The sequence below is a fragment of the Nyctibius grandis genome, chromosome 18 (assembly GCF_013368605.1).
Source record: "Nyctibius grandis isolate bNycGra1 chromosome 18, bNycGra1.pri, whole genome shotgun sequence".
Lineage (NCBI taxonomy): Eukaryota > Metazoa > Chordata > Aves > Nyctibiiformes > Nyctibiidae > Nyctibius > Nyctibius grandis.
The window spans coordinates 10250979-10274418 of NC_090675.1; the positions used below are offsets into that span (position 1 = coordinate 10250979).

Genomic DNA, 23440 nt, shown 5'->3' on the forward strand with positions numbered 1-23440 from the left:
TCGGCTCCTAATTGGTTTGCTTAACACTTGGCTGCTAAAGTTAGCAGAGGATGAGGAATAAACTGTGCTGGACTAAGGGCAACACCATTAGTGCATCATTAGGAGGGTGAGGACATGGGTATCCCAACCTCCTAGAGCCTCTTGCTATTTTGGGCTGATTCCTGAGGCTTCGTATTAAATATTTGACTCATCACATTCAGGCAGGTAGAAACCCAGATCAGCATCGCAGGGGACAGCAGGAGGGACATGTCACTGCCACCAGCCTGCGTCCCTGCCTCCCGCTGGACCGACATCCACCAAACCACGGCAGATGATGACCGGGGAATTTTAAGACCACACGGCAGCAACGAGTCAGAAGAAATGGTATTTAATTATGGTATACATTAAATTGTCATTCTGAATATCGGTCTCCGATTCATGATGACTTATTCACCACAGGGCTACTCCTATTAGTCCCAGCAAGGGTTAGGGTCCCACTGCGCTAGGCATTGTACAAATACAGAGCGAAAGGGCCTTTCTTGCCCCAAAGAAATCATCCAGTGTTTTTCATTTTAGCAGTGGTCATCCATCCACAGGCACCTCTGCTGCTCTCCACCTCTCCAAATCAGCCTCAGCAGTTGGCACACACTGCAAAGGTTAAGAAAAATGTACACACTTGAGGAGCGTTAGCTCCATTGCCGAGGGGGAGCAGGTATGGAGGCTCTCGGGAGGGGAGACGATGCCTTCTACAGCTTCCGCGGCTTTGGGAGGTAGGACTTGGGCACCTAAACCCCTTCACGGCTCTGGAGGTGTGGGGCCTGGCATCCTCAGCGGGTGCCCAGCTGGGATGTGCCCTCACCACAGAGGTGGGCTCATTCACGAGCTGGAGATCTTGCTGCAAAGCTTTTCCTCCAAGAGCTGCTGCCAGGCGAGACAAGGCAGGCAGCCGGTGGGGACCGCGGACTGGCGTGTTCACATCACAGCCCAGCGCCCGTCCATCCAGCTGCATCTTGACACCACGAGGACAAGGGTGTTTCTTGGTAAGGGTGGAGCCAACCAGGCTCATCAGCAACCCACAAATCGCAGAAAATAAGCCACCTGCACTGGCCGTTCACTGAGCAGGAGATGAGACAGTAACTGGGCGCCCAGTCCCTTCTGCACCCCAAGGAAGGGAGAAAAGGGAGATGGTCTCTGAACCCCATTTGAGGAAGATCTCACCAGAATTTCTTGCAGCCTCATTCGCCTCTGTAGCAGCAAATGCTACAGGCTCACCAGAAAACTGCTGATGCTGAACGCTTCCAGCGGTCTGGATGTATCCACCGGGCTGCTGAGCGCTTCCCCACCCCGCCGCAGCCCGTCGCAGAGTCCCCAAAAGCAGAAGAGTCCCTCGAGATCTCCATAGCAGCAGTTGTCCCCGCACGGATCGTCCTGGTCCTGCTGGGGCTCCGCTCAGCTCGCCCTGTGCCCTTGCCTCGCGTGGGATATCGCCGTGCAGAGGACACGTGTGTGCCCGTCCTCTCACAGAGCAGAGACCAGTGCTGCCAGACCAGCGTCCTTGCACAGGCCCAGCTCTTTCCTCATGAATTAACTCATTTAAATGAAGAAGAAAAATACAAAACCAAAACCATGCTCAGCTCTGACCTTTACCAAAAAAAAAGGGGGAGAAAGAGAAGAGATTTGGGAACAATATATACAGATGGGGGAATTGCACTTAATTACAGTAGTTTACATCCATTGGACAAAATTTACCTCTTTTATATAAATCTCTATGTATAGGAGCAGGGAAGGGCGAGGATGGAGCAGACTGTACCTATATTTACAGTTTAATTGGCTCAGTGCAACAGCACACGCAATTCCTCCTTCCAGACACCAAGTAACAGACCCAAGTCCCTCTCAGTCCGTCGGGTGGAGGAGTATAACTTAAATATTATCCATCTTTCCCTTCTGCCAGTTCCCAGTACAGCTTGTTCCTGGTTCCTCGGGAGAGCCAACGGCCTCTTGGAAGGCAAATACTTAAGAAAAAAAAAAAAATCCCCCAAGACACGTCTTGGAAATACTGCGCGGAGGGGAGGAGAGGCACGGTCCCGGGTGGGCACCCCATGAATCCGGGCTCGTCCCGGTGGGGCGCAGAAGGGCGACGGGGAGGCTCGAGCCTCCGGCTCCGTTTCGGGTTGATGGGCTCCTCGCTGCGGCGCTGGGCTTCGCTCTGGCGACTCCCCGGGCTCGGCGCGCGGGTGGCCGGCGGGATGTTGTGGAAAATCAGATCCCGTTGCTATGTGCGAAAGCAGTGAGGTGTGGAGCATCACCAGGCTTGCAGGGGACACTGGGGAGGGAGAGAGCAGCACAGTGAGGGGCAGGCAGGCGGTGAAGGCGGCGCCGCGGGGGCTCTCGGGGCGGGCGCTGCAAAGCATTTGGGGGCATCACCTCCCGCGCCACCCTGGGACCTTGGCGGGGCCGCACAAGCCCTGCTTGGCCCCGAGTCCTCCCCAGCACCCCTGAGGGGGAGGCAGTGGGAAAACACTTTCTGAGCCAGATATTGCCACCCCCTCCCAAAAATAGTAATAATTAAAAAAGAGCCTGTTTGTGCCCAGGCTGTTGCAGAGATTGTGCCACGCAGCTCCACAGCGCTGCCAAGAGCAGCCAGGCGTGAGGAGCTTGTGCTCAGGTGGGAGCAGGGCCGGGGACCACGCTCATCGCTGTCCCCCCATGAAGGAGCTGAGCAGCCGCCGCATCAGTGCCACCGCAGCGGCCCCTTCTCCATCCCTCGGGGTGGGTCCCCCACCAGGGGTCCCCCAGTCACCGGTGGGGAGGGGGGCCGGGAGCTGTGGGTGACCTTGTGGGCTGGAGCGCATGGCAAACATCGTAACGTGGAGATAAGGAGACGCCAGGAGCCTCCCGTGACATGTCATTAGGGACAGGCCGTGGCTATCAGGTGTTTGCTAATGTAATAAAAATGGTGGCTCGGCCTCAAGCGTTGTCAGAGGAACCGGGAGGTATTTGCCCCTTCCAGGTCTAAACAACAACATCTGATAAGCGATCCGCAGCATCGGGCTGCGAGGGGACAGCTGGGGGGGACCGGGGACGTCCCTCCAGCCTCCGTCCCCGGGGCTGCTCGGGAGCGGCAGTGCGGCCCCTCAGGCTTGGGGGTTCACGTGGGCTGGGCAAAAATATTTGGGCATTTGAGCTGTTTGGGGGCTGAGCAGCATTTGTGGGCCCCCCCATGCCGCTTCTGTAGCACCTCATTTGCTCCTGGCTAACGAAAGGGGCAACCTGTGCGGGGGAAGAGGGGCCAGGTCCTGCCCTCGGCGCTCGCAGGACCAGCCCGTGCTTGTTTGTCACGTACGGGGGGCTAACGGGGTGGTTGTACCCGCAGCAGCCGCGAGGGACCCTGGCCCCATCTCCCCCCTCCTGAGCCATGAGGCCTCCTCCTGCTTTAATTAAAGTGCAAAAGCGTGATGGAGGGAGAAAAACCGAGTGATGCCCCAGCACCCCGGGCAGCACCGCGTCAAGGTAGGCTGCCCGCAGCGGCCGGCGGGGCAGCGGGGATGGCCGGGCGCTATCTCCCTGCCAGGGACATTTCCTCTGTGCCCGGGGCTCCCTTCGGCCAGCCCGGCATCAAAGGCAGCCCGTGGCGGGGGAGCACGATTAATCAGGGGCAGTTCGGGCTGAGCGCACACCAGATGGGCTGATAAAGCCGCGCAGAGGAAATGGTGCTGCCGGGGAGCACGGCCGTGCCTGACCGCCTCCGGGCCGGGACGGTGGGCGCAGGTCAACGCTCACCCCCAGCGCTATGAAGCGCGGGAGCCTGACCCGAGCCGGGGGCGGTGGCGTTCATCCCCCCTTGCCGGGCACCCCAAAACCCCCAGGCAGCCCCTTTGCAGCCCCAGCCCCTTCCTTTGCCCCCGCCGGGTGTCCATGGTGGGGTCTCACAGCTATCCCACACCGTATTTACTCTGTGGTCATTGCAGACATTTTTTCCCTCTCCCCTGTCAAACCTCAGTAAGAAAGTTTATCTGAATGCAAGTTCAAGGCTCCCTCGTATTTATCCAGCAATCAATAAGGGCCACATATTTCCCACAGTCCCCAGAGCTGGCTGTTAGAAAGGGACTATTGTCTGAGTAAGGCCTCGCACACCCGATGTGACCCAGGGTAAGTCCTGCCTCACACCTGCGCCGGCACCGGGCGGAGGATAAAGGTTTACGGGCTGCGGGAAGTCGGGGCGCATCAGAGCCCGGCTCCTCCGCTCGACTCCGACCAGGGCTGGTTCACCCTGGACACAAAGGCAGCAGAGCCTGCTTGGTCCTGACCTGCTCAACCCCAGCAGGATGCTCCTGCTCTGATGAAGTTGTCCCAGCGATGAGCATAGAATCACAGAATCGTTTTGGTTGGAAAGGACCTTTAAGATCATCGAGTCCAACTGTTAACCTACCACTGCCAAGCCCACCACTAACCCATGGCCCTCAGCACCACATCTACACGGCTTTTAAATCCCTCCAGGGATGGGGACTCCACCACTGCCCTGGGCAGCCTGTTCCAGTGCTTGACAACCCTTTTGGTGAAGAAATCTTTCCTGATATCCAACCTAAACCTCCCCTGGCTGGTACCACCAGGGGTTAGACAAGTCCTCATCCAGCACACCCAGACCATCACCCAAAGCCCCGTCATGCTCACCATCTGCAAGCAGGTTTTTGGGTGCCCGTGAAGGGGCTGGGATGGAGTTCTCGGTGCCCTGAGGCTCATCCTCAGCTGCCCACGTGTGTGCAGCACAGGCAGTGGGACAGGGTCTCTGCTACACCCTCCTCCAGCCCCATCTCCAGGGCAGGAACAGCCCCGCTCCACCTCCACACGCCCACCCCTGCGCACCCTCGGCCACCTCCACCTGGCCATTACCTGCTTACTGGAAGACATATTGGTCAACGTGCTGATGCTGCTGGTATCCGTCACCACCATCGCCGAGGGGAAGCGGGAGGTGTGGGAATACTGGGGAGGCTCCTGTTTGTGTGCGTACACTGCGGAGAGGAGGGAGACAAGGAGCCGTCACGGAAAAGCCACCCGCAGCCCTCACGCCAGGGCAGAGCAGCCCAGTGCCGCGTTACGGCAGGTCGCAGGGGTGCTGGGTGGGAACGAGCATCACAGAGACACGACTGAGATAAAACATGACTGAGATAAAACGAGCCACAGAAAGAAACCACTGCCTGCCTCTGAGCCACCTGCTCAGCTCGCCCAGGGAGATCTGTGGGGACTGAAGGGCTGCGGCTGGACCAGACACCGGCGGGTCTGCAGAGCCGGGTGCTGGAGCAGGGATGGGGCTGGGATGATGGATGAGCCCGAGGGGCAAAGCCAGATCCCATCAGGGCACAGCAGGGAAGCGTTTGCTTTGCGGGGAGCGCAATAGGCCCCGCCACCAGCAGAGCACGTGTTTTAGCAATAAGAACATGGGAGGAAAAATAAAGTTTGTACAAAACGCTGGTGAGGGGCTGCATCCCGCCTGTGGGGCAGCAGCAGAGCGGTACAGAAGGTGCAGCACGGTGGGTGGCATGGGAGAAGGAGAGGATGGGGTGGGATGTGGCCACCCCGCACCGCCGTGCATCCCACTCGCAGCCCCGCGCCGGCTGGTACCCACGGGAGAGGGGCAGCAGGGAGAGAGCACAAGGTTATTGTCCATCTGGACTCATTGTCTGGGCCCTTCCCTTGGCAGGGACCGCCCGTCCCCTTACTGTGTGAGTTCTGCAGCTGAGTCACGGTGGCCATAAAAGGCTGCTGCGTCATATGGCTGGGCGACTGCTGCATCAGCGGCTGCTGGTGCGGACTGTGGAGCTGCTGGGAGAACTGGACGGGCTGTAGAGCTGCCAAGCTGCCGGCAACGCTGTTGATAACGGGCACGCTCTGCGCCTGCGAGGTGTTCAGACCTGGGAGGAGGGAGAGAGCAGGACAGGGACGTCAGTGCCGGCGTGAGGGGTGTCCCCCTCCCCATCACAGGGTGGGGGTCCACGCGGGGCGCAGCAGGGAGCTGGGGCGCGCGCTTACTCTGTGCGATGGCCATGACTCCCGAGAGCGGCGTCATGATGAGGTTCTGGGACTGCTGCGGGTTGTGGTGGGACAGGCTGTGGATGTTGGTCAGGGTGCTCACGGGGGGCAGCCCGCCCCCCGACACGGAGATCTGCCGAGGAGCGAGGCAGGACAGACACCGTCAGAGACACGGCCGCGGGGGCTGCTCCCGACCCCCTCCCCTGCCACCCGCCCGCGTCAGTGGGGATGTTGTGGGGGGAATCAGCAAAGCCCCCCCAAGACATGAGCAGGCTGCAGCCTCGCTGGGGCACCGCCAGTTCAGCACACACAGCTCCCACCCCCCTGGGGCCGTGCACCCAGCTGGGACGCCTGGACCCCCCCCTCTGCCGAGCACGGCACCAGGACACGGCACATCCCGAGCCTTATTAACTTCTCACCATCACGGTTGTAGAGGAAAGTGGGAAATAAAAACTTGGGAAGTAAAAAAAAAAAAGACAGAAAGCAGCTAAAAATGGCCTCCCCGTGATGATCCCAGTCATTGCTTCTGCAGACAGGCAGGATACTGGTGAGATGGGGTGGGCTCGGCCAGAGCCAGCTCCCGGGATTTCGGGTCAGCATTCAGGGGTCAGACACGCAAAGGCACTCAGGGTGTGCCGAGGGGGCTGGAGCTGGTCCCCAGGACAAACAGGGGGCTAAGTGCCTCATTTCTTTAATTGCTGCACATTCTCCTCATCCCTCTAACGAGACCTCTGTCACTGAGCAGCCTCCATCCCCATTCAGAGCCATCCCTTCAGCTCTTTGTGTGACACCTCTAGACACCAGCCCGAGCGCCGTGTTTATTTTGCACATGTGCAATCGAAACAAATCCATCAATAAATTCCAAGGCCCAGCAGTGACTCATGTTTCCTGATCCGGTATTTTCCACTTTCCAAGTTTCCTCAAGGCCAGGTCGCACCACACTCGGCTGCACAAGTCAAACAGCTCACGGCAAGAACACGCCACTCGCCTGCAGCCCGGGCTCATTTCACAGACCCAAATCACTGCACCCAAAAGAAATCCTCTGGAGACTGTATGACTAGAAAAGACCCTCCAAGACACTGGACCCTTGACCCTCTGGCACTACCACGGCTAAGGGACAATACCGGAGCGTGAAAGCGTGAAGTACCAAAGCTTTCTGCAGCCTCAGTAACGCTCCTTCCTGAAAAAAAATCAATGGCCTTCAGATGCAGCAACTTCCCTGGCAGCTTTTGGTTCCATGCGGGGTATTAAAGGCACATGTTTACTTACTAGAAACCACAGCCTACAGCATATTTTCATTAAATCACTAGCAAGCACTAGCTAGCCCTGCTTAAAGATCAGAGATAAGCTGGCAGAGCGGCGCGCTGCCGCGGGCCCGAGCGGTCCCGGCCGGCGCTGTGGGGATAACGCAGCAGGGCTCTGCTGCCCCACACCTCTGCTGCCCCACGCCTCTGCCTCCTGCACTCCTGCTTCTCCCACTTTAACCCGCTGCATTTCCTACCCAGCTCTGCGTTGCTTTGTCCTTGGGGACCCCCGCCCCGGCACTCGGTGCCTGCTGCTGCCTTTATCCCTGACTCATTTTATGACTTTAAGGCTCAGGGTTATAAGGCTCAACACACCCCTGGGCAGATACGGGCGCGTTCGGGGTGGAGGGAGCGTGTTGGGAGGGCTGGGGTTTTGTATCCCCCCTGCTTGGTGGGTCAGCATCCGAGCCCGGGGGGCTGCACGGAGACCCTCGTGAGCCTGAGCGCGGCAGAGGGAAAGGCACAATTAACCAGTGCCAGAGCTGAGCGGGGGGACGCCGAGCCCCTCCGCAGCCACCCAGCTCCGCGAGGAGACCGACACCACGGCCCCGGAGGGCCAACCCTCGAAAATGGAAGTGAAAACCGGGGAAGAGCGGGCTTGGCCCTGCCACCCAGTGCCATGTTTGACTTTCGCTTTCAGCAGAAAAAAATAAAACGTCCTCCCGGAAGGGCAGCGGCCGCACGCAAACCCCCACAGCCCGCTCCGGGAAGGGCCGTGCTCTCCTGTCCCATCCTGCCCTGTCCCCCCGTGCCCCCTCCTCGCTCCACAGAGCCCGACTGCACGGGGAAGGGGACGGGGAGAGGCAGGAGCTCCGGGGCTGGCACTAGCGGGTTGGCCGCCCTGGGGACACCGAGGTCCCTGCTTGCAAGGAGAGCACATCCCCAGCAGAACTCCAAACTTGGGAGGGCTGAGGGGAAAAATAATGAACGAGCATTTTATCGACACCCATGGCACTGGCAGGAGAAAACAAACAGCGATCCACCCTGCAAGGCAATCGATACAAACCAGAGCCGGGCTCTGTCGCGTTTACAGGCCGCGCTGGGGAAACGGGGAGCGCGAGGCCGGGCGGCGGGGCTGGCCGTGCACCCCGGCCCCACAATGCGCCATTGTTCGGCGCGGGCCGCGTGTGAAACCCGGGGAAAGCGTGTTTGCTTTGCCCGCCGGGCCCTCTTATCTTATCAGCGCCGCCGCCGCAACGGGCCAGGTGTACTCACCATTTTACCGTCCGGAGAGAGCAAACCGTGGCCCGGGTCCAAGCCAGCCGGGGAGACCTGCTGCAGGACGGCCTGGCTGGTGGTGACCATGGCACCGCCACCGTGGTGGCTGATGGCCCCCGAGGACGCCGCCTCGCCGCTCGCCTGGCTGTACCGGACCCCTGCAAAACACCGCAGGCGTTGGCATCGCCCACCCCGCTGAGGGTGCCAACCCCCTCCCGAAAGTGGCCCTGCAAAGGGGAGACCCCCCCACCCCTCCCCAGCGCGCGCAGCACGGGGATGCAAAGAGATATACAAGCTCTTAAGTGACACCCTTGAACGACAAATGGGAGCGACAGCACCGATGTGCCCCTTCCTCCAGGGCCGTCTCCCAGCTTCTTCCCAGCCCCATCTTCTGAAATTACAACGAGGAATTGTGGTGAGGGATGCTGAGTGCCTGGTGGGGCTGCAGCCCCGACACTACCCGTGGGCCCCGACGCTGCAGGGCAGAAAGGGAGCCCGGCCCCGGGCCACCAGCCTGGGCACCCATCTGCACCCCTTGTGCTTTAATTGGTACAATTTGCATCCGTTATGCAGATTTCTGCAGTGTCCCCACAGCTGTCAGACATCGGTCCAGGGGCCCTGAGCCGCGGGGAGCAACTCTGCATCCTCCAGCTCTTCCCTCCGCGCGGCTCCTTGCAGCCCCCGGCCATCCCAGTGCTGCCTCTCACTTTTTTCTCAGGCTCTCTGCATCCGCTTTCCCTCTCGCCAAGTGTATGATTAACAGATCCTTGCAGGGAGACGGAGGGACCAGACACATGCAAACCTCCAAATCAGACCACAGCCCACCACTGCGAGGAGGGAAATCTGGCTCGAGCACGGCTCTTCTGTATAAATATATTTAATTTGGCTAAAACTCCCTGCACTGATAACCATATGATCAGCCATGTGTCATGGAAAGGCATCTACAGATCACAAATAATTAACCGAGGAAAACCCACGGGAAACAAAAGCGTCTTTTACGAGGCTGCCTCGACGACTACGGCGAAAAGCCATTTATTACGCGGAGTCCGGCACTGGGTTCACTGAACTGCCCCGGATCGAAGCGGTGGCCGGCGAGCCAGCCCTCAGCTCTCCTGGGAAAGCAAACCACGGCACAGCACGGACACCCCCAGCTACAAAACCCACCCAAGAAAGGATCTTCCTCCTTTCAGGCTCCTTCTCCCAGGTGCCCGAGGGGAAGGGGTGATGCAGGCTGGCTCAGCGGAGGATGCTCTGAGGGCTACCCTAAAAACCTCTGAATCAAGGGAAGGGAAAGAAATGATAACTGGAGTCCAGGAGCTTTCCACGAGCTCCAAAAGCACCTGCCAAGGCGCAGAGGGCTCCCCCTGCCCTCCGCCAAACCCACAGCAAAGTCACCCTTTAATCGCCTCCGAATTTTTCCCCATCAGCTGGTTAAACACGTCCCACAGATAGGAATCTCCCCGAGATGTCTGGTTCCTGATCATTTCCCAGCAAACCCCTTTTATCCCTGATAATAAAAGAATGTCCTCTGGCAGGTGGATATTTGCGGGTCCGAGTGGCCGTCCCTGCCGTGAGCAGGGTAAACATTACCCAACCGGGGCACTGTCACACGCATTCCTGCCCGCGGTCCCGGCCTCGTGCAGAGTGTGCTTCAGCCGCTGCCGGGCTGGGATCCTGCAGCGCTGGTTAAACAATGGGAGGGGAGATAAAATAAAGCCCTTTCTTCTGATCGTGATCTTACAGATAGACGAGGAGCACAGGCGGCTCCTGTTGGAAGGAAAATCGGAGTTTCTGCTCAATCTTCAGTGGGTTTGGGGAAGCTTTCAGTAAGAAAAAAAACACATTTTAATCCCCAAAATCATGCTATACCCAACCAAGGATTCTTGTAACTCCTGAGCCAAGACACACGGAGTTATGCAGTTGTCCTTAAAAACATATGAGATGCTAGAAGCTGCTTTTCAGGCTTTTCCCTGCAGTCCCAAGGACAAGACTTTTATTGTCTGAGAAACAATAACCAACGCTGAGATTCTCAGATAGTCTGGTGACCGAGATTTTGGGTCTCTAGATAAAACTGCTGAAGACTCCGAGTCTTCATGAAGATTAACTCTCCCGAGGAGCACAAGGTCAGGCTCCGGGGCTGGTGGCAGTGGTGCCACCGTCCACCCCCAAGGACCCCGCTCCCACAGAGGCAGGGGCTGCGCTGGGGGGGGCTCCTGCGTCCCCAAAGCCCACGGGCACCTGGGTCTGCCCAGAAACCGCTGCTGGGCAGGGTAAAAGCTCCTCAGCCACGGCGACCTTGCAGACCTTTAGGAAGCCACCAACCATCCCAGCTTGGGTTTACCCCATCCCTAGAACGGGACGGGCATTATTGTTATTGACACGTCCTCAGAGCTGGGCTGGATTTGGGCAGATTAGATAATTAATATGGGACACTAGCACACAGCACTATTGCTGTTGGCACTGCTGTAACAAACAGAGCTCCCTGATGACAGCAGGCACCTTCCCTCCGAGCTCCCCGCGCTCTCCTGGGAGCAGCCCCCATGCAGAGATTTATTCCTCCTCAGCCTCTCCCCGCAGCCGCCCCAGAGCGCAGCCTGGATGGGGATCGCCGGGAACGGCCCTGGCCGTGAAGCCTGCCCTCTTTAAGGCTTTTTTTTTTTATTACTGGAGCTACAGCCATAATATAAAAGTCTGTTTATGGGACCCGGCTATTGTGCGGCCCCCGAGCTGCTCTGCCCGTGAAATGTTTTACTGCTCTCCCATGTTCCCAGACAAGCTGCGGGGTCCAGCTCCCGTAGCCTTAACCCTGTGTTTCGGCGATGGGGACGGGCGGTGTGACAGCCCCCAGACCCCACGGCCCCCCGGGAACAGCCCAGCTAAATCGGGGGGTTTAGGGCAGCGATTGATAACTTTGCTGGTTTCGTTGCAGGCTTAAGCCATTTTCTAGGCACACGCTGGGGTTTGCTGCGGTGGGTGAAAAGAGACCAGAAAAAAATCCCTCCCAGCTTCTGCCTTGAAATCCCTCGATTTCAGCCCCGTGTCTTTGGTAAGCAAAAGCAACGAAGCAGCTTGGGTCTCCTCCGCTTTAAGTCACATTGATACGATTAAATTGTACTTTTTACAAACCCACTGCACTTCTCGATGTATTTCCCGTGCTGCGGGAGCCCCCGCCACCACCAGCACCCCCCAGCACCCGCCGCCCGCCCCGGCACCACGCTGCACCTTTGCCTGGAGCTTCACAGACACCCTGCAAATCCCCAGCGATGCCCAACCCCAAAACGCTCGCCAGCACCAGGGGCTCAGCCTTGGCTCTGCGGGGACACAGCCACCAGCATGGACCGGGGAGCCCGGCAGCGGGGCGAGGAAGCCAAAGCCCCGGTGTGGTTTTTGGGGTCACGCTGGACTCAGCGATGCTGCACCCATTGACACCACGGAAGCGGGCGAGTCGGTGCCAGGAGCTTTTCACCCACCCAAACGCGGGTCCAGGCAGCGCAGAGGGCAGCTCTGATTTTTGGGCTGCCACTCAAATTGTCCCTAAAGTGTTAATCTTGCTAAGTTACAGAGGTGCATAGTTTATATCCATTATAAACCTGTTTATGGGGACTGGACTCTCCCATTTCGCTGCTGTCATAAAGTCCTAATTACCCCCCATAAACCCAGGAAAAGCTCCTAACAGCGCACCGTACCCACAGAGCCCCACAGTGCGCCCAACAGTAAAATATTACAACCCCTGGCACCAGGTTGGCCACCAGAACCAGCACATACCCCGAGGAGCAACGCGGAGGATCCGGATACAAACCGAAGTACCGCCGGACCAAGGGTTTATTGATGGGTTCTTCTTTAAGAAAAAGTTAAACCCAAAGGGCAATTTGAGTGTCTTAGGAAGAAGCTCAGGGGTGGTACTGAGTTATTTTTAGGTTTGCTGTCTCCATCCATAGAGATATCTAAAAATATATATAAGTAATGTACATTCATATATATATTATACACACATATATGTATATGATTGCTCTGATATTTGCAGAGCAGGGATGGATGGATGGATGGATGGATGGATGGATGGATGGACACCACGACCACCTTTCGGTGCAGGACCCCCCGGGACGGGCTGGAGGCAATGCTGTGACCCCCAGCCGTGGGGCCGGGGCTTTGTGGGGTCCGCCGGGCGCCGGCCGGCCCTTTGTATGCAGGGCGGGAGGTGAGCGGGGCGGTGCGTCACCTAATCTCATCAATGCGCCGATTGTCTTCGGGGCTCTTGAAGATAAAAATGGCATAAGCCAGAGTCTACGGCATGGCACCGAGATAAAGCCCCGGTGACCTTCAAATCAAACAGGGAACCAAGATCGCTGATAATGCCCCGTAGGAAGGGAAAAGTCCAGAGTCTGCGAGAAGCCTCCGAGATAGATGGGCTTTAAGTATTTACCTCCAAATAGTTAAAAAACTCCAGCTTGAGGCCTGGCAGATGGGTCCCCAAGAAGAGGCCGGGAGGATGTTTGACTTTTACAGCTCTTATCCCTGCCCGGCCATCATCACGCCCTTTCGCAAGACCCCGCTGACGTCCTGAGGAGCTGGTGATCCCCCTTTGTCTGTGGGCACGGGAGCGACCTGCAGCTGCCCCACGCCGCCAGCCCCATGGATTCCTGCCGGGGGACGTCACGGGGGGACAGGGCCGTGCAGGGGCAGGACGCGGGCAGCGTCCCGGCGCCGTCATTAAGCTGTTAAGGCATTGAGCGCTCCGGCCGCACGCGGTGCAAGGGCAGTTCAAATCCCAGCAAGGCCAGCCCCGGGGCCAGCCCCGCGCCCCGCCGAGGCAGCGCGTCCCCAGATGGCTCTTGGAGGAGGTTTAAGCAACGATGGACCCAGCGATGTTTCGGGAGCTGCACGCCTGCTGGAGCCAGCTGGGTCCAAGTGACCCCGGGGCGGTCGTGGCCGAGCTCCATCCCTGCTCGTTGCCCTCCAGACCAGCCCTAAAACCCCACGGTGGCCCTCGCCGTGCCCATCTCCTCCTCCTCAGCAAGGCTGATGGACGCAAGCGCCGGCCACCAAAAAATTCCCGTGGCTGAGCCCTCCTGACCCCTCCGGAGGGGCCCTTCGCCGCCGCCACGGCCATCACTCCTGCCCTGCTCAAAAGCCCCTCCAAATGGGCTGTCATCGGCCCTATAGCCGCGGCCAGCTCCTGCTGGCCACCGCTCCGATGGGAACATAAAGGTTGGGGCTTAACGGCCCTCCAGCCCCGAGATAAATGCCCACGGTTACAGTAATTGCCATCCCCTAATAGAAGCAAACAAAGGCTCTCTCGGGGTGCCGGCATGCGCGCTGGCAGGACGGGGGCACATCAAAGGCAGCGGGGTTCGTTCAAAGCCCCGGCTTAATTGTCAATTAAGCATGCACGGGGGGGACAACGCCATGACAACGCGGGGCTGCATGCTGGTGGGGTATTGTAAAGCCCGCCGGCGGACACTGAAAACAGCTGATTCTGCTGACAATGTGCTTGTAGGGCACCTTGTAAGCAATCAGCCGGTGACAGGAGGGCAAACGTCCTCCCCGTCCCCGCCATTGTGCGGGACATTCCTGGGGCAGGGTCACGTTTTGGTCACCGCGGGCCGGCCCTGCGGGGTGAGCGGTGCCTGGGAGCTGGGTGGGATGCTGCCCGTCCCGTCCCTGCCACGGGTGGGAGCTGGGTCGGACGCTGCGCATCCCCCCGGGGTGCTGCATCTCCTGGGTACCACTCTGGGGGCTGCCCTCGCTGCTGGCACCCAAGGACCGGGGTCTGGCCATGGGCCGGCAGCGTCCCCAGCTCTCAGCCTCCTCTCCCCAGGCACCGTGCCCTTCCCGCAGGGACTCTCTGCCACACGGGTTTCCTTTAATTTGCCTTTGTAACGAGCTGGGTGTGTGGAACAAGCCGGGCAGGGTCATTTCCAAGAGGCGGCTGGTTTCAGCCTCCCCGTCCGGGCTGCGCCGGTGCCGTGGCCAAGGGGGGACATGGGGCAGTTGGGGCGCAGCCCCCCGCGCTGACCCCCCATCGCTGAGCTCCTGCCTGCAGGGGCTGGACAATGGGGATTGTTCTCCCAACAATGCCTCTCGCCCCACGCCCGCCCTGATTAGCCCGCAGCCCCCTCCCCGGTGGCGTTATCTCCTGCTCAAATCCCCCAGGAGTTTTCAGCAGGGGCTGCTCTCCCCAGCCGGCTCCTCACTGCGCACAACCACGGTGTGACGAGGTGGAGGTTGGGGTGAGCCCTGCACCCCCCGAGCAGCTTTCCTCACCCACCTCCTCCTGCTCCGGCGCAGCACCACGCACCCAGCCCGGGCCAGCCCCAGCCCTGCAGCGAGCCCAGGACACGCTACCACATCTTCCTACGGGCTCTGCAGCATCGCCTGTGCACCCGCAGACCCCAAAACCAGTGCTCACCAGTGGGCTGCCTCCCAAGGCCCCAGCACTGACAGGTCAGGCGCAGAGCAGCCTGCCTGCGGGCACAGCCTTCCCCTGGCCAGCCCTGCTCACGCAGGGACTCTGGTGAATTAAACCATCCAAGCAAACGCCAATTTATCCTCGGCAGGATGGAAATCCAGCCCCTGCCACGTGGCTCGCCCAGCCATAACACCACGGCGACGGCGCTTGCTCCTCCTCGCACCACCTGAAGCTGCAGCAGGGATCACGGTGACCATCTTCCCCTCGAGCCTACCCCTGCATGGCCCCGAGGGCTCAGCACCCGTTTCCCCAGCAGAAACAGGAGCCAGCACCGCAATTGCCACCACCCAAGCACCCTCGGCGAGGGCTCACCTGGCATCTTGGTGGGAGGCGAGGCGCTGGGCTGGTTGTGGTGGGGGGAGCCGTGGGACAGCAGCAGGTTCATGCTGTGCGGGGGCTGGCCCGAGCTGTAGGCATCCATGGCCAGCTTCTGGCGGAAAGCCTCCTCCTTCCGCCGGTTGGCAAACCAGTTGTAGACGCGGACCTCCGTCACCAGGTTGGAGCCGAGCCCGTGCGCCTTGGAGGGGCTCACCCCGCGCTGCAGACACTCGGCCCTGCGTGTGCAAGGGGACACGTTGGAACAAGGGTGCTGCTGGGGGGGGGGGGACACGCGAATTTGGGGGCGTTTAAGCCCTTCCTACAAGCCTGCCTGCTCTTTCCAACAACGTCCATGCCATAAAAGCCATCCCTCCTCCCTCTGATGTTGCTGTAACGCTGCAGCATCCCTGTGGCATCCCTGCAGCATCCCTATGGCATCCCCATGGCATCCCTGCCATGGCACGGAGCTTGCTTGGCCCCAGCTGCTGCCCAGATGGGCCAAACAAGGCAAAAAGAAGCCACGCAGCTCAGCAAAGCCGTGCCACGAGCCGGTGGCCAGGACTGCAAGCCGGGAGCCTGGCACCACGGAAAAAAGTCTGCGGGGTGGGCGAGGAGGCGGCGGGCGGCGCGGGGCAGCCCTTACCTGTTGCATTCCTCCACCAGCGCCTCGCGCTCCTCCTTGCTGGGGTTCTTTTGGCGGTCGTAGGCTTGGTACAAGATTTGCTGGGAGGCCGGCCCCCACTTGAACCGATTGCGACGCATCTTCTTGCTGGGGGTTTCGGAGCAGGCGTCGTCGAGCTGGGCAGCCCCTTGGTTCTGCTGATTGAACTCTGGAAAGAGAAACAGCAGCTGATCCTGACTGCTTTTGTCTGTCATATTTCCACAACCCTGGACTGCCTGGTTGAACTCTGAAAGAGAAAGGAGCAGACGTGAGCTGGCCTGTAGCCGCTGCTCGGAGTCACTGGCCCGCGCACAGGTGGCCCCCCCGTGTCCCCCCACAAGCCCACGGCCCCGGCACGCTTTGGAGCAAGCCGGGGGGCTCCCTGCCACCCCCCCAGGGAAGGGGCCAGCCCTGCGTGTTCCCCATCCCTCTGGGACGGCGTGTGACGGGGAGGCACGCTCAGCGCACGCACGGTCACGGCTGGGGCTCTGCGCTTGTTTCGAGAGGGGTCTTGCAAGCCGGGAGCCAGGCAGGACGACTGCAAAGCCCCCCAAAAGGGGGTCCCCTCTCTGCCCACCCTGAGCTCCCCTCCAGCTCCCGTCCCGGGGGCGTCCCGTGCCCGGGGCGGGCAGGCAGGCACCAGAGGTGACCTTCCCCGGCTGCCTGCCTCAGACCCGGCGCTTGTCGCCACGGCAGTAAAGGGAGATTAATGGGAGGGTTTTATTATTCTCAGTTTTGCAGGGGAATTCTCCCTCTTTTTATAATGCCTTTTCCCCCTGCGACGAGGGGGGAAACGCAGGGCAAGGCTGGAGCGGGCTCTGTTTGCTCTAACGTCCCAAGGTGTGTTTTCAAAGCAATGGTATTTGGTGCTAACCCCTCTTCTGCACTTCCCATCCGCTGAGGACGGCATCCTTTAGGAGGAGGGAGGCAGAGCCCTTTTAAAGGGGGTGTCAGTGCCCCAACCTGCAGCTCGGCCGAAAACGGGGCTGCTTCGAGGGGTACGGGACCAACCCCGGGCAGGGTCGGTGGGAGAGATGCCCAAAGGCATCAGTCTGTGCTCGGTGAAAATCACAGAATCACAGAATCAATCAGGTTGGAAGAGACCTCTGGGATCATCGAGTCCAAATCATCTGTGCCCTAAACAGCACGGGCTGCCCGGGACTGGGCTACAGACAGGAGCCATTGACAGTTTTTCTCTTTTCTCTCTTTACTTTTTTTGCAAGTAGTTGCAGAAAATGAGCAGTCTTGAGAAACAGAGAGGGAAAAGAGGCAGAGGTGGGAGAGGCATCTCATTGTGTGTAATTATTAATTGCTTTCCCACCTCTAACGAATATAAATACACAGAAACTCAGCCGTGTGGACGGGCTCGGAGGAATTCTCACAGCGTGCCCGTGAACAAGAGCGGCTCTCACCCAGTTTTCCCGTGCCTTAAATTCATTTTATGTGTAAAAAATATCTTGGGGCAGATGCTGGCAGCCTGGGTGCGGGGGCAAAGCCAGGGACGATCCCCGGGCGGGCGTAGGGAGGACGGGGACACAGGGACCCCCCCTCCCCCCCGGCAGCCCCGAAGAGCCAGCGCTGGTGCGGGTACTTACGCCGGAGGATCTCCCGCTGCTTGCGGACGTACCACGTGTAGAGGGCGGCTCTTTTCTGCGTCTTCATGGGGGTGCCCTTGTTGAGGTGCTGGGAGAGGTGCGACTGGTTGAGGCCGGTGACGTCCACCACCTCCCGCTGCGGGATGTTGTGCTGCTGCATGTACCCCTTGATCATCTTCGCCGCCCGCCACGGGTCCTCGCTGGGGGGGGGGAGGGAAACGAGGGGTTAATCTCTCCTGGCAGGGGAAAAGCGCCCGGTATTTGCTTCTTCCCGTGATGGAAACCCATTATTATTATTCTGAAACCTGTTTCAGACGGACCCAAGATCCCTCGAGCGTGTGTCCTTCCCCCACTGCCATCCCAGCCCCCCAAAACAGCCCCGTCCTGCCCCTGGGAGGCAGGGGCTGGCGGGACGGGGGCTCGGGGGGTGCCACGGCCACCCCAGGGATGCCCATCAGGCTGTTCACCCAGGGAAGGGGACGTGAAGAGGATCCCGGTGCCCTGACAGGGCACGTCGAGGTCTCATTAATGCCGGTAAAGCACCCCCAGGTCCTTCAAGGAGAGCTGCAGCCCCTCCGTTTATGTTCCCTACAACTGCCCCCTTCGAAGGTACGCACACGCAGCGGGGTACACACGCACACGAATGGGGACGGGGAGCCCACAGGGATATTTCTCTGAAGAAAGAGAAACCTGTAATTCGGAGGTGCTGGGGATGCTGTTCCTGGCCCCGCTCTCAGCGTGCGGTACCCGCACTGTGCCCCGTGCCCCTGGGCTGGCTGGCAGGACCCCCGCACGGCCACCGAACACCACGCTTGCTGCTTATCTTCTCCCTTCCATTCCCACAGGGGTAATTGCCTACAAATCTCACTATTCATTTAAAAGAGACCCTATTTCCACCCTCCCACAACAGCAAAGCGCACACACGGGCCATATGCAAGAGGCCGAGACGCAGAAGGTCAAACCAAGTGCACAAACCCAGGCACGTCCCCGAATGGAAAACCAAAACCAACCCCCTCGATAATTGTAATTCTTTAATATTTTTAAAAACATGAATTTGGGTCCTGCAAGATCCAGGTGTGAAATGACTCTTTCCTAAACCCACGTTATGGGGGTGTCCTTGGGGTAGCCAACACCAATCTGGGGAACAAACAAAATCACAGGCACAAATCGTCCCTCAGCCCTAAAGAAAGCCCCGTGCGAGGGCAGGGGAACAGGCCACCTTCGCTGGGTTCCAGCCCCCCGGATTCACCCCGCGCCACGGGAGGACGCTGGGCTAGAAGGAAGTGCTTTAACGCCGAAAAATCGCTGCGGAGCCCGAGCCTGGTCACAGTCGTGCACTCAAATAATGCGATACTCCAACGCCGCGCTTGGAGTAACCGTCCCACTGCCTGCCCAATCCATCACTTATTTTGGATCCTTCAACTTGCGACAGAAAAAAAACCACACCCCAACAAGTAGATTTCTTACTTTTTGTCCTGTGGAAACAAAGCGGGTTGGGTCCAAAGCGAAGGTCCCCGAGCGGGGCCAGGCCGGTGGCGGCGGCGGCGGCTCTGTCCGACCCCGCGCAGGCGAGCGCGGAGCCGTGTCAGGGGTGATGTCCCCGTGCCCCATCCCGCGGGCAGGGAACCCCACCGTACGTACAGTGTCCTCTACGCGGCGACGGTCGCACGGCGCTGCAGACCCGCGGAGCTGGACGTACGCACGGACACGCTGACTGCCGGCTCAGCAGCCCCGGGGGTGCCGACAGCAGGCACGGGCACTGTGAACCAGTGGGGATGGTCGTGGCATGGGGGGTTTCGGGGCTCTCAGGTCTTTGTGCTGCCCCAGAAGGTGGGACCCAACAAGGAGGACGTGAAGACAACGTCCTTCCACCGCCGCTCTCCTCCGCACGCTCCTTCCCGGCAAAGCCGGGGCCCTGTGCCCCTCACCGTGCCCGAGCCGAGGGGCTCACACGGGCTTTTGTCACGAGCGGTTCGTGCCACCTAACCGATCTGACTAATTACTGATTAATAATAAGTTAATGGAACAGAGCTCATTATCATTTCTAATAGCAGTTTGGTTCCCAACTAAGCCAAGGGCATTGTTTTCCCAGAGTTAAATCGTGAGCCAGCGCAGCAGAGCACAGTGTTACAGCGTCAAACAAGTGACTCGGGGGTTACAGATGGGATTTCTGAATTTAAATAAAATTTAGCAGCGTTTTGACTCGAAAAAATACATGAAAATTAGGAAAAAAGTCCCTGAGTTTCCCTCCATTTTATTATTTTAAGAAAGGCTTCACCTTGATATTTCCATCATGTTTCACGCTTACACTCTCAAAACAACTATTTGGCTCTTAATTTCTGAGCAGTGATTTTTCTTTACAAATCAACTTGACCGTATTCAAAAGGGTTAAACAACCTGAAACCAAACCCAAACATTTTGTTTCATGTTAAACAAAATGTTTGGACTTGACCCAAAATGAAACGTTTGAGTGTTTGTTTGGCCTTTTTTTTTTTTTTTCTTTTTTTGGTTAACCTAAAAAGCCAGAGAGGAAAAACCTTTTGGTTCAACACAAGCCCATTTTTTTTGGTTCTGTCACCGAAACGAAAAAAAATACATTAATTGTCCAATCTTCACCAGGACTTTACACGCCAAAAAAAAAAACCCAACCCAACCCAGGAGTGCTTTGTAATACTGGAAAACCAGTTTATAGCCCTCGCTCTGAGGTCCTTCTCCACCGAAATCAAGGAAAGGTGTTTTTTTCTTGCACAAAATTAACCCCGATGAAGCCCAGCCACCAACGCCGACCTGGAAAGAGGCATTTCCCACCCCAGCCTCGCACGCAGGCGGGGGGCAAAGCTCGTCCCTCTCCCCAGCGATTCCCGGACCCTCTCACCCCCTTTGTCAGCCTTGAAAACAGGTAAATACACTCCACATCCTCGGAGAAATATGCCAAGAATTTATACAGATGGATTATAAACCCAGCTCCCTGCAGAAATGATCTATCTAATCTGCATCTCCCTGTGCACACAGGGCACGGGGACCCGCGCTGCGCCCGCCGCCCCCCTCGCAGCTTTGGGGCATCTCCGGGCAGCTTTCCCGCGGTGCCCAGGCTCGGGGTGCTCCTGGGATGGGTTATTTGCCCGACTGGGGTCTGGGCGAGCCCCAGCGGGTGGGATGGGGCAGGGAGGGAGTGTCTTGCCCCGGAGCCGGGCTCTGCGTGCCACCCCTCTGCCCTCGGCGCAGCACTCGCCCCGCTCCCACCCGCACCAGCTGAAGCCCTTTGGGTGCCACCAACGGGCCCAAGGGAACGCGCCGCTTGCCGAGGGGCAGCGGCCAGGGCGAACCGCTCAGGACCACGGCACCGCGACAGGCAGCTCTGCCCGTGCCCACGCTGTGGTCCCAAAACGTGCTGCAGGGCTGAGCACCCTGAGGGACATGGAAGAGCCCGAGACTGAGCCCATCCTGGGGTCAGGACGCCGACGCCGAGGGAGCGGGGGCACAGGGGGTTTCGCCCCCGTGCGTGGCTGCAATAAATGGCTCCCCACTCCCCTACCTGGCTCCCTCTCCAAGTACAAAGGCCTCTCTCAGAGCAAACACGAGCTCTTTGCAAAGGCTCCTCAGGGACATGTGCCTGCTCTTGTTTGCACCAAAGGCAAACTTTGCACAGAAACACCTGTGGGAGCGCAGGGATCCCGGGGCTGAGCCTCCTCTGCACCCCCTCTGCCAGCCCGGGCACCCCCGGGAACAGACGCAGCCAGCAAGAGGGGGGCACTGGGGACAGGCAGGAGCACCCAGGGGTGCAGGGCATGGCGCTACGCAGGAGGGGTGGGAACCCAGCGGAAAAGGCCTGCAGTGATTGCTCCCTCGCACGGAGCCTCTTTAGCACCCAGCGTGTCCCAGCCGAGCCCCTCGGCCGGCATGGGTGCCCAGCCCTGTCCCTAAACGGCACCGTCTGCCCTGCCGGTACCGGGGCAGGCCTGGAGACGGGCGCTGCGCACGCCGCACCTACCATGGCGGCGTCCCCATCCCCTGCCGAGCCCTGGCACGCCGCTGCCACGGCACTGGGGCTGTTAGGGGGCAAGAGCCGGGGCTGACCATGGGCTCTGCGGGCTGGCAGAGGGTCCAGCACGCACGGAGGGGCCCAGCGCGGCAGGCAGGATCAGTGCCGCACTTCGGGTGCCGCTGGTGCATCCAAACAGGTATAAAAACTGCGCTGCTAGGGAGGGGGGACACAGCGGTGTCCCCGCTGCACCCAGGGACAGCCTCGCGGGGCTCCCCACCTGCTTCTGCCGACCCCAGGTGCACCGTCGGGGGAGCCACGATCGCCCCCGGCTGCGGGAGAAGCGGCGGCTGCTCCTGCCCCGGCGTGCGGGGGGAGCCGGTGCCGTCCGCGCCCTGACGGGCCCGGGGCTGCTCCACCGCGCCCCGACGGCAGCCCCGCACGGCCGGGACCGGCCCGGCTCGGCACCCGGAGCCGCATCCCCGGGAGGGGCAGGAGCCCGGCCCGCCGCCTTCGGGGGTTTCCTCCTTCCCCCCTCCCCGTCCCCTTTACAACCTCGGCAATGAATAACCCGCCGCTCCGCTCGCCCTAATCGCGGCCCTTTGTGTATCTTTCTGTTGATGATTTATAGAAATAAATTAATAACACCCCGGGCTCCACGTGCTGCAGTTTATGTTTTATCTCCCGGCGCGGAGGGAGGGCGGAGGGACGGAGCCGGCGGCCGGTCCGAGCCTCCGCGGTCCCGGCACCGCCGTCCCCGCCGCGACGGGCAGGCTGGGAGCACCAGACGGGGCGGGGGGATCTGCCCCAGCCCCTCTCCCTGCCCGCTCCCCTCCGCAGCGAGCCCCCAGCCCGCCCGGCTCCCCGGGGCACAGCCCCGGCGGGCCAGAGCGCACCGGGACCCGCCACCGGGCAGGACACACCGGGTAGGGAGCGCCGGGACCCGCCACCGGGACTGACCACGGGGCGGGCAGTGAGCACCGGGACCTGCCACCGGGTAGGACACACCGGGCAGGGCGCACCGGGACTGACCAGGGGCGGGCAGGGCGCACCGGCAACGGCCCCCGGGCAAGGCGCTTGGTGCCGGGGCCGTCGGACCGAGCGGCTGCGGACCGCCCCGGCGCGCTGCGGGCTGCACCCTGTGCCGGTGCCGTCGCGGTCCCCGCCGGTACCTGATCATCCTGTCCACCTCGGCCCGCTGCTCCACGGCCTCCTCCGTGTTGAGCGCCTGCAGCTCGCGGAGGATCTGCGGCGTGTCGAAGTCGTCGCCGTCCTCCGAGCCCTCGTCGCCGGAGAGCTTGCCCTTGCCGTGCCCGTTGGCCAGCGGCGCGAAGGCGGCCTTGCCGTCGGGGGGCCCGCCGGGGGACAGCGGCAGGCTCTCCAGCTTGACGCCGAAGCCGGCGGCGGGCACCATGTCCTCCAGGGCGCGGATCAGCCCTTCCTTGGTGGCTCCGGAGCTGAGCAGGGCTCCCAGCAGCTCCCGTTGCAGGGCGCTCAGCTGGGACACCATCGTGGGGGCCGGGGCCGGCGGCGCGCCCCGCCGCTCGCCCCGCGCCTCCCGCCCGCCCTCGGGCCGCCTGCCGCTCCGCCCCGGCCGGCGGCTGCTGCGGGCCGCGGGCCGCCCTCTAACAAGCCATGACCGCCTCCATTAGGCAATATACCTTATGCAAATCAGCGCCGCCAGGCCTCTCCTCCGGCCGCCGCCCGGGCCCCGCGCCCCCGCCCCGGCCCGGCCCTTATCGGCTCCGCGGGGACGGACTTTGCCCGCGGTCGCCGGGAGGCCCCGGAGGAGCGGCGGGGGCAGCGGCGGGACGGGACGGTGGCCCCCAGCACCGCAGCCCCGGCTGCCGTCGGGGGGCTCGGTGCCGGCCGCAACCCGGGGATGGG

General features: G+C 60.5%; 1 protein-coding gene across 2 annotated transcripts; it reads right to left on the reverse strand.

The window, feature by feature from the left end:
• Nucleotides 1-2281: 2281 nt before the first annotated feature.
• On the reverse strand, nucleotides 2282-23063 carry HNF1B (HNF1 homeobox B). Of its 2 annotated transcripts, none has more exons than XM_068415702.1 (9): nucleotides 22726-23063; nucleotides 17572-17771; nucleotides 15959-16145; nucleotides 15310-15551; nucleotides 8526-8686; nucleotides 6007-6139; nucleotides 5697-5888; nucleotides 4870-4988; nucleotides 2282-2302 (listed from the first exon to the last, which is right to left on the reverse strand). In XM_068415702.1, exons 1-9 carry the CDS (start codon nucleotides 23061-23063, stop codon nucleotides 2282-2284), a joined length of 1593 nt encoding a protein of 530 aa, XP_068271803.1. The 2 variants fall into 2 exon arrangements, with proteins under 2 accessions (XP_068271803.1, XP_068271802.1); XM_068415701.1 differs by having other exon boundaries at nucleotides 15959-16223.
• Between the last annotated feature and the right edge of the window lie 377 nt (nucleotides 23064-23440).

Coding starts and splice junctions, on each gene's coding strand:
- HNF1B (XM_068415701.1), bottom strand. CDS start 23,063: ATGGTGTCCCAGCTGAGCGCCCTGCAACGGGAGCTGCTGGGAGCCCTG. Junction 16,224..17,571: donor GCAGCGGGAGATCCTCCGGC/GTAAGTACCCGC, acceptor TTTCTCTTTCAG/AGTTCAACCAGGCAGTCCAG. Junction 15,552..15,958: donor CTGGTGGAGGAATGCAACAG/GTAAGGGCTGCC, acceptor TTGCACACGCAG/GGCCGAGTGTCTGCAGCGCG.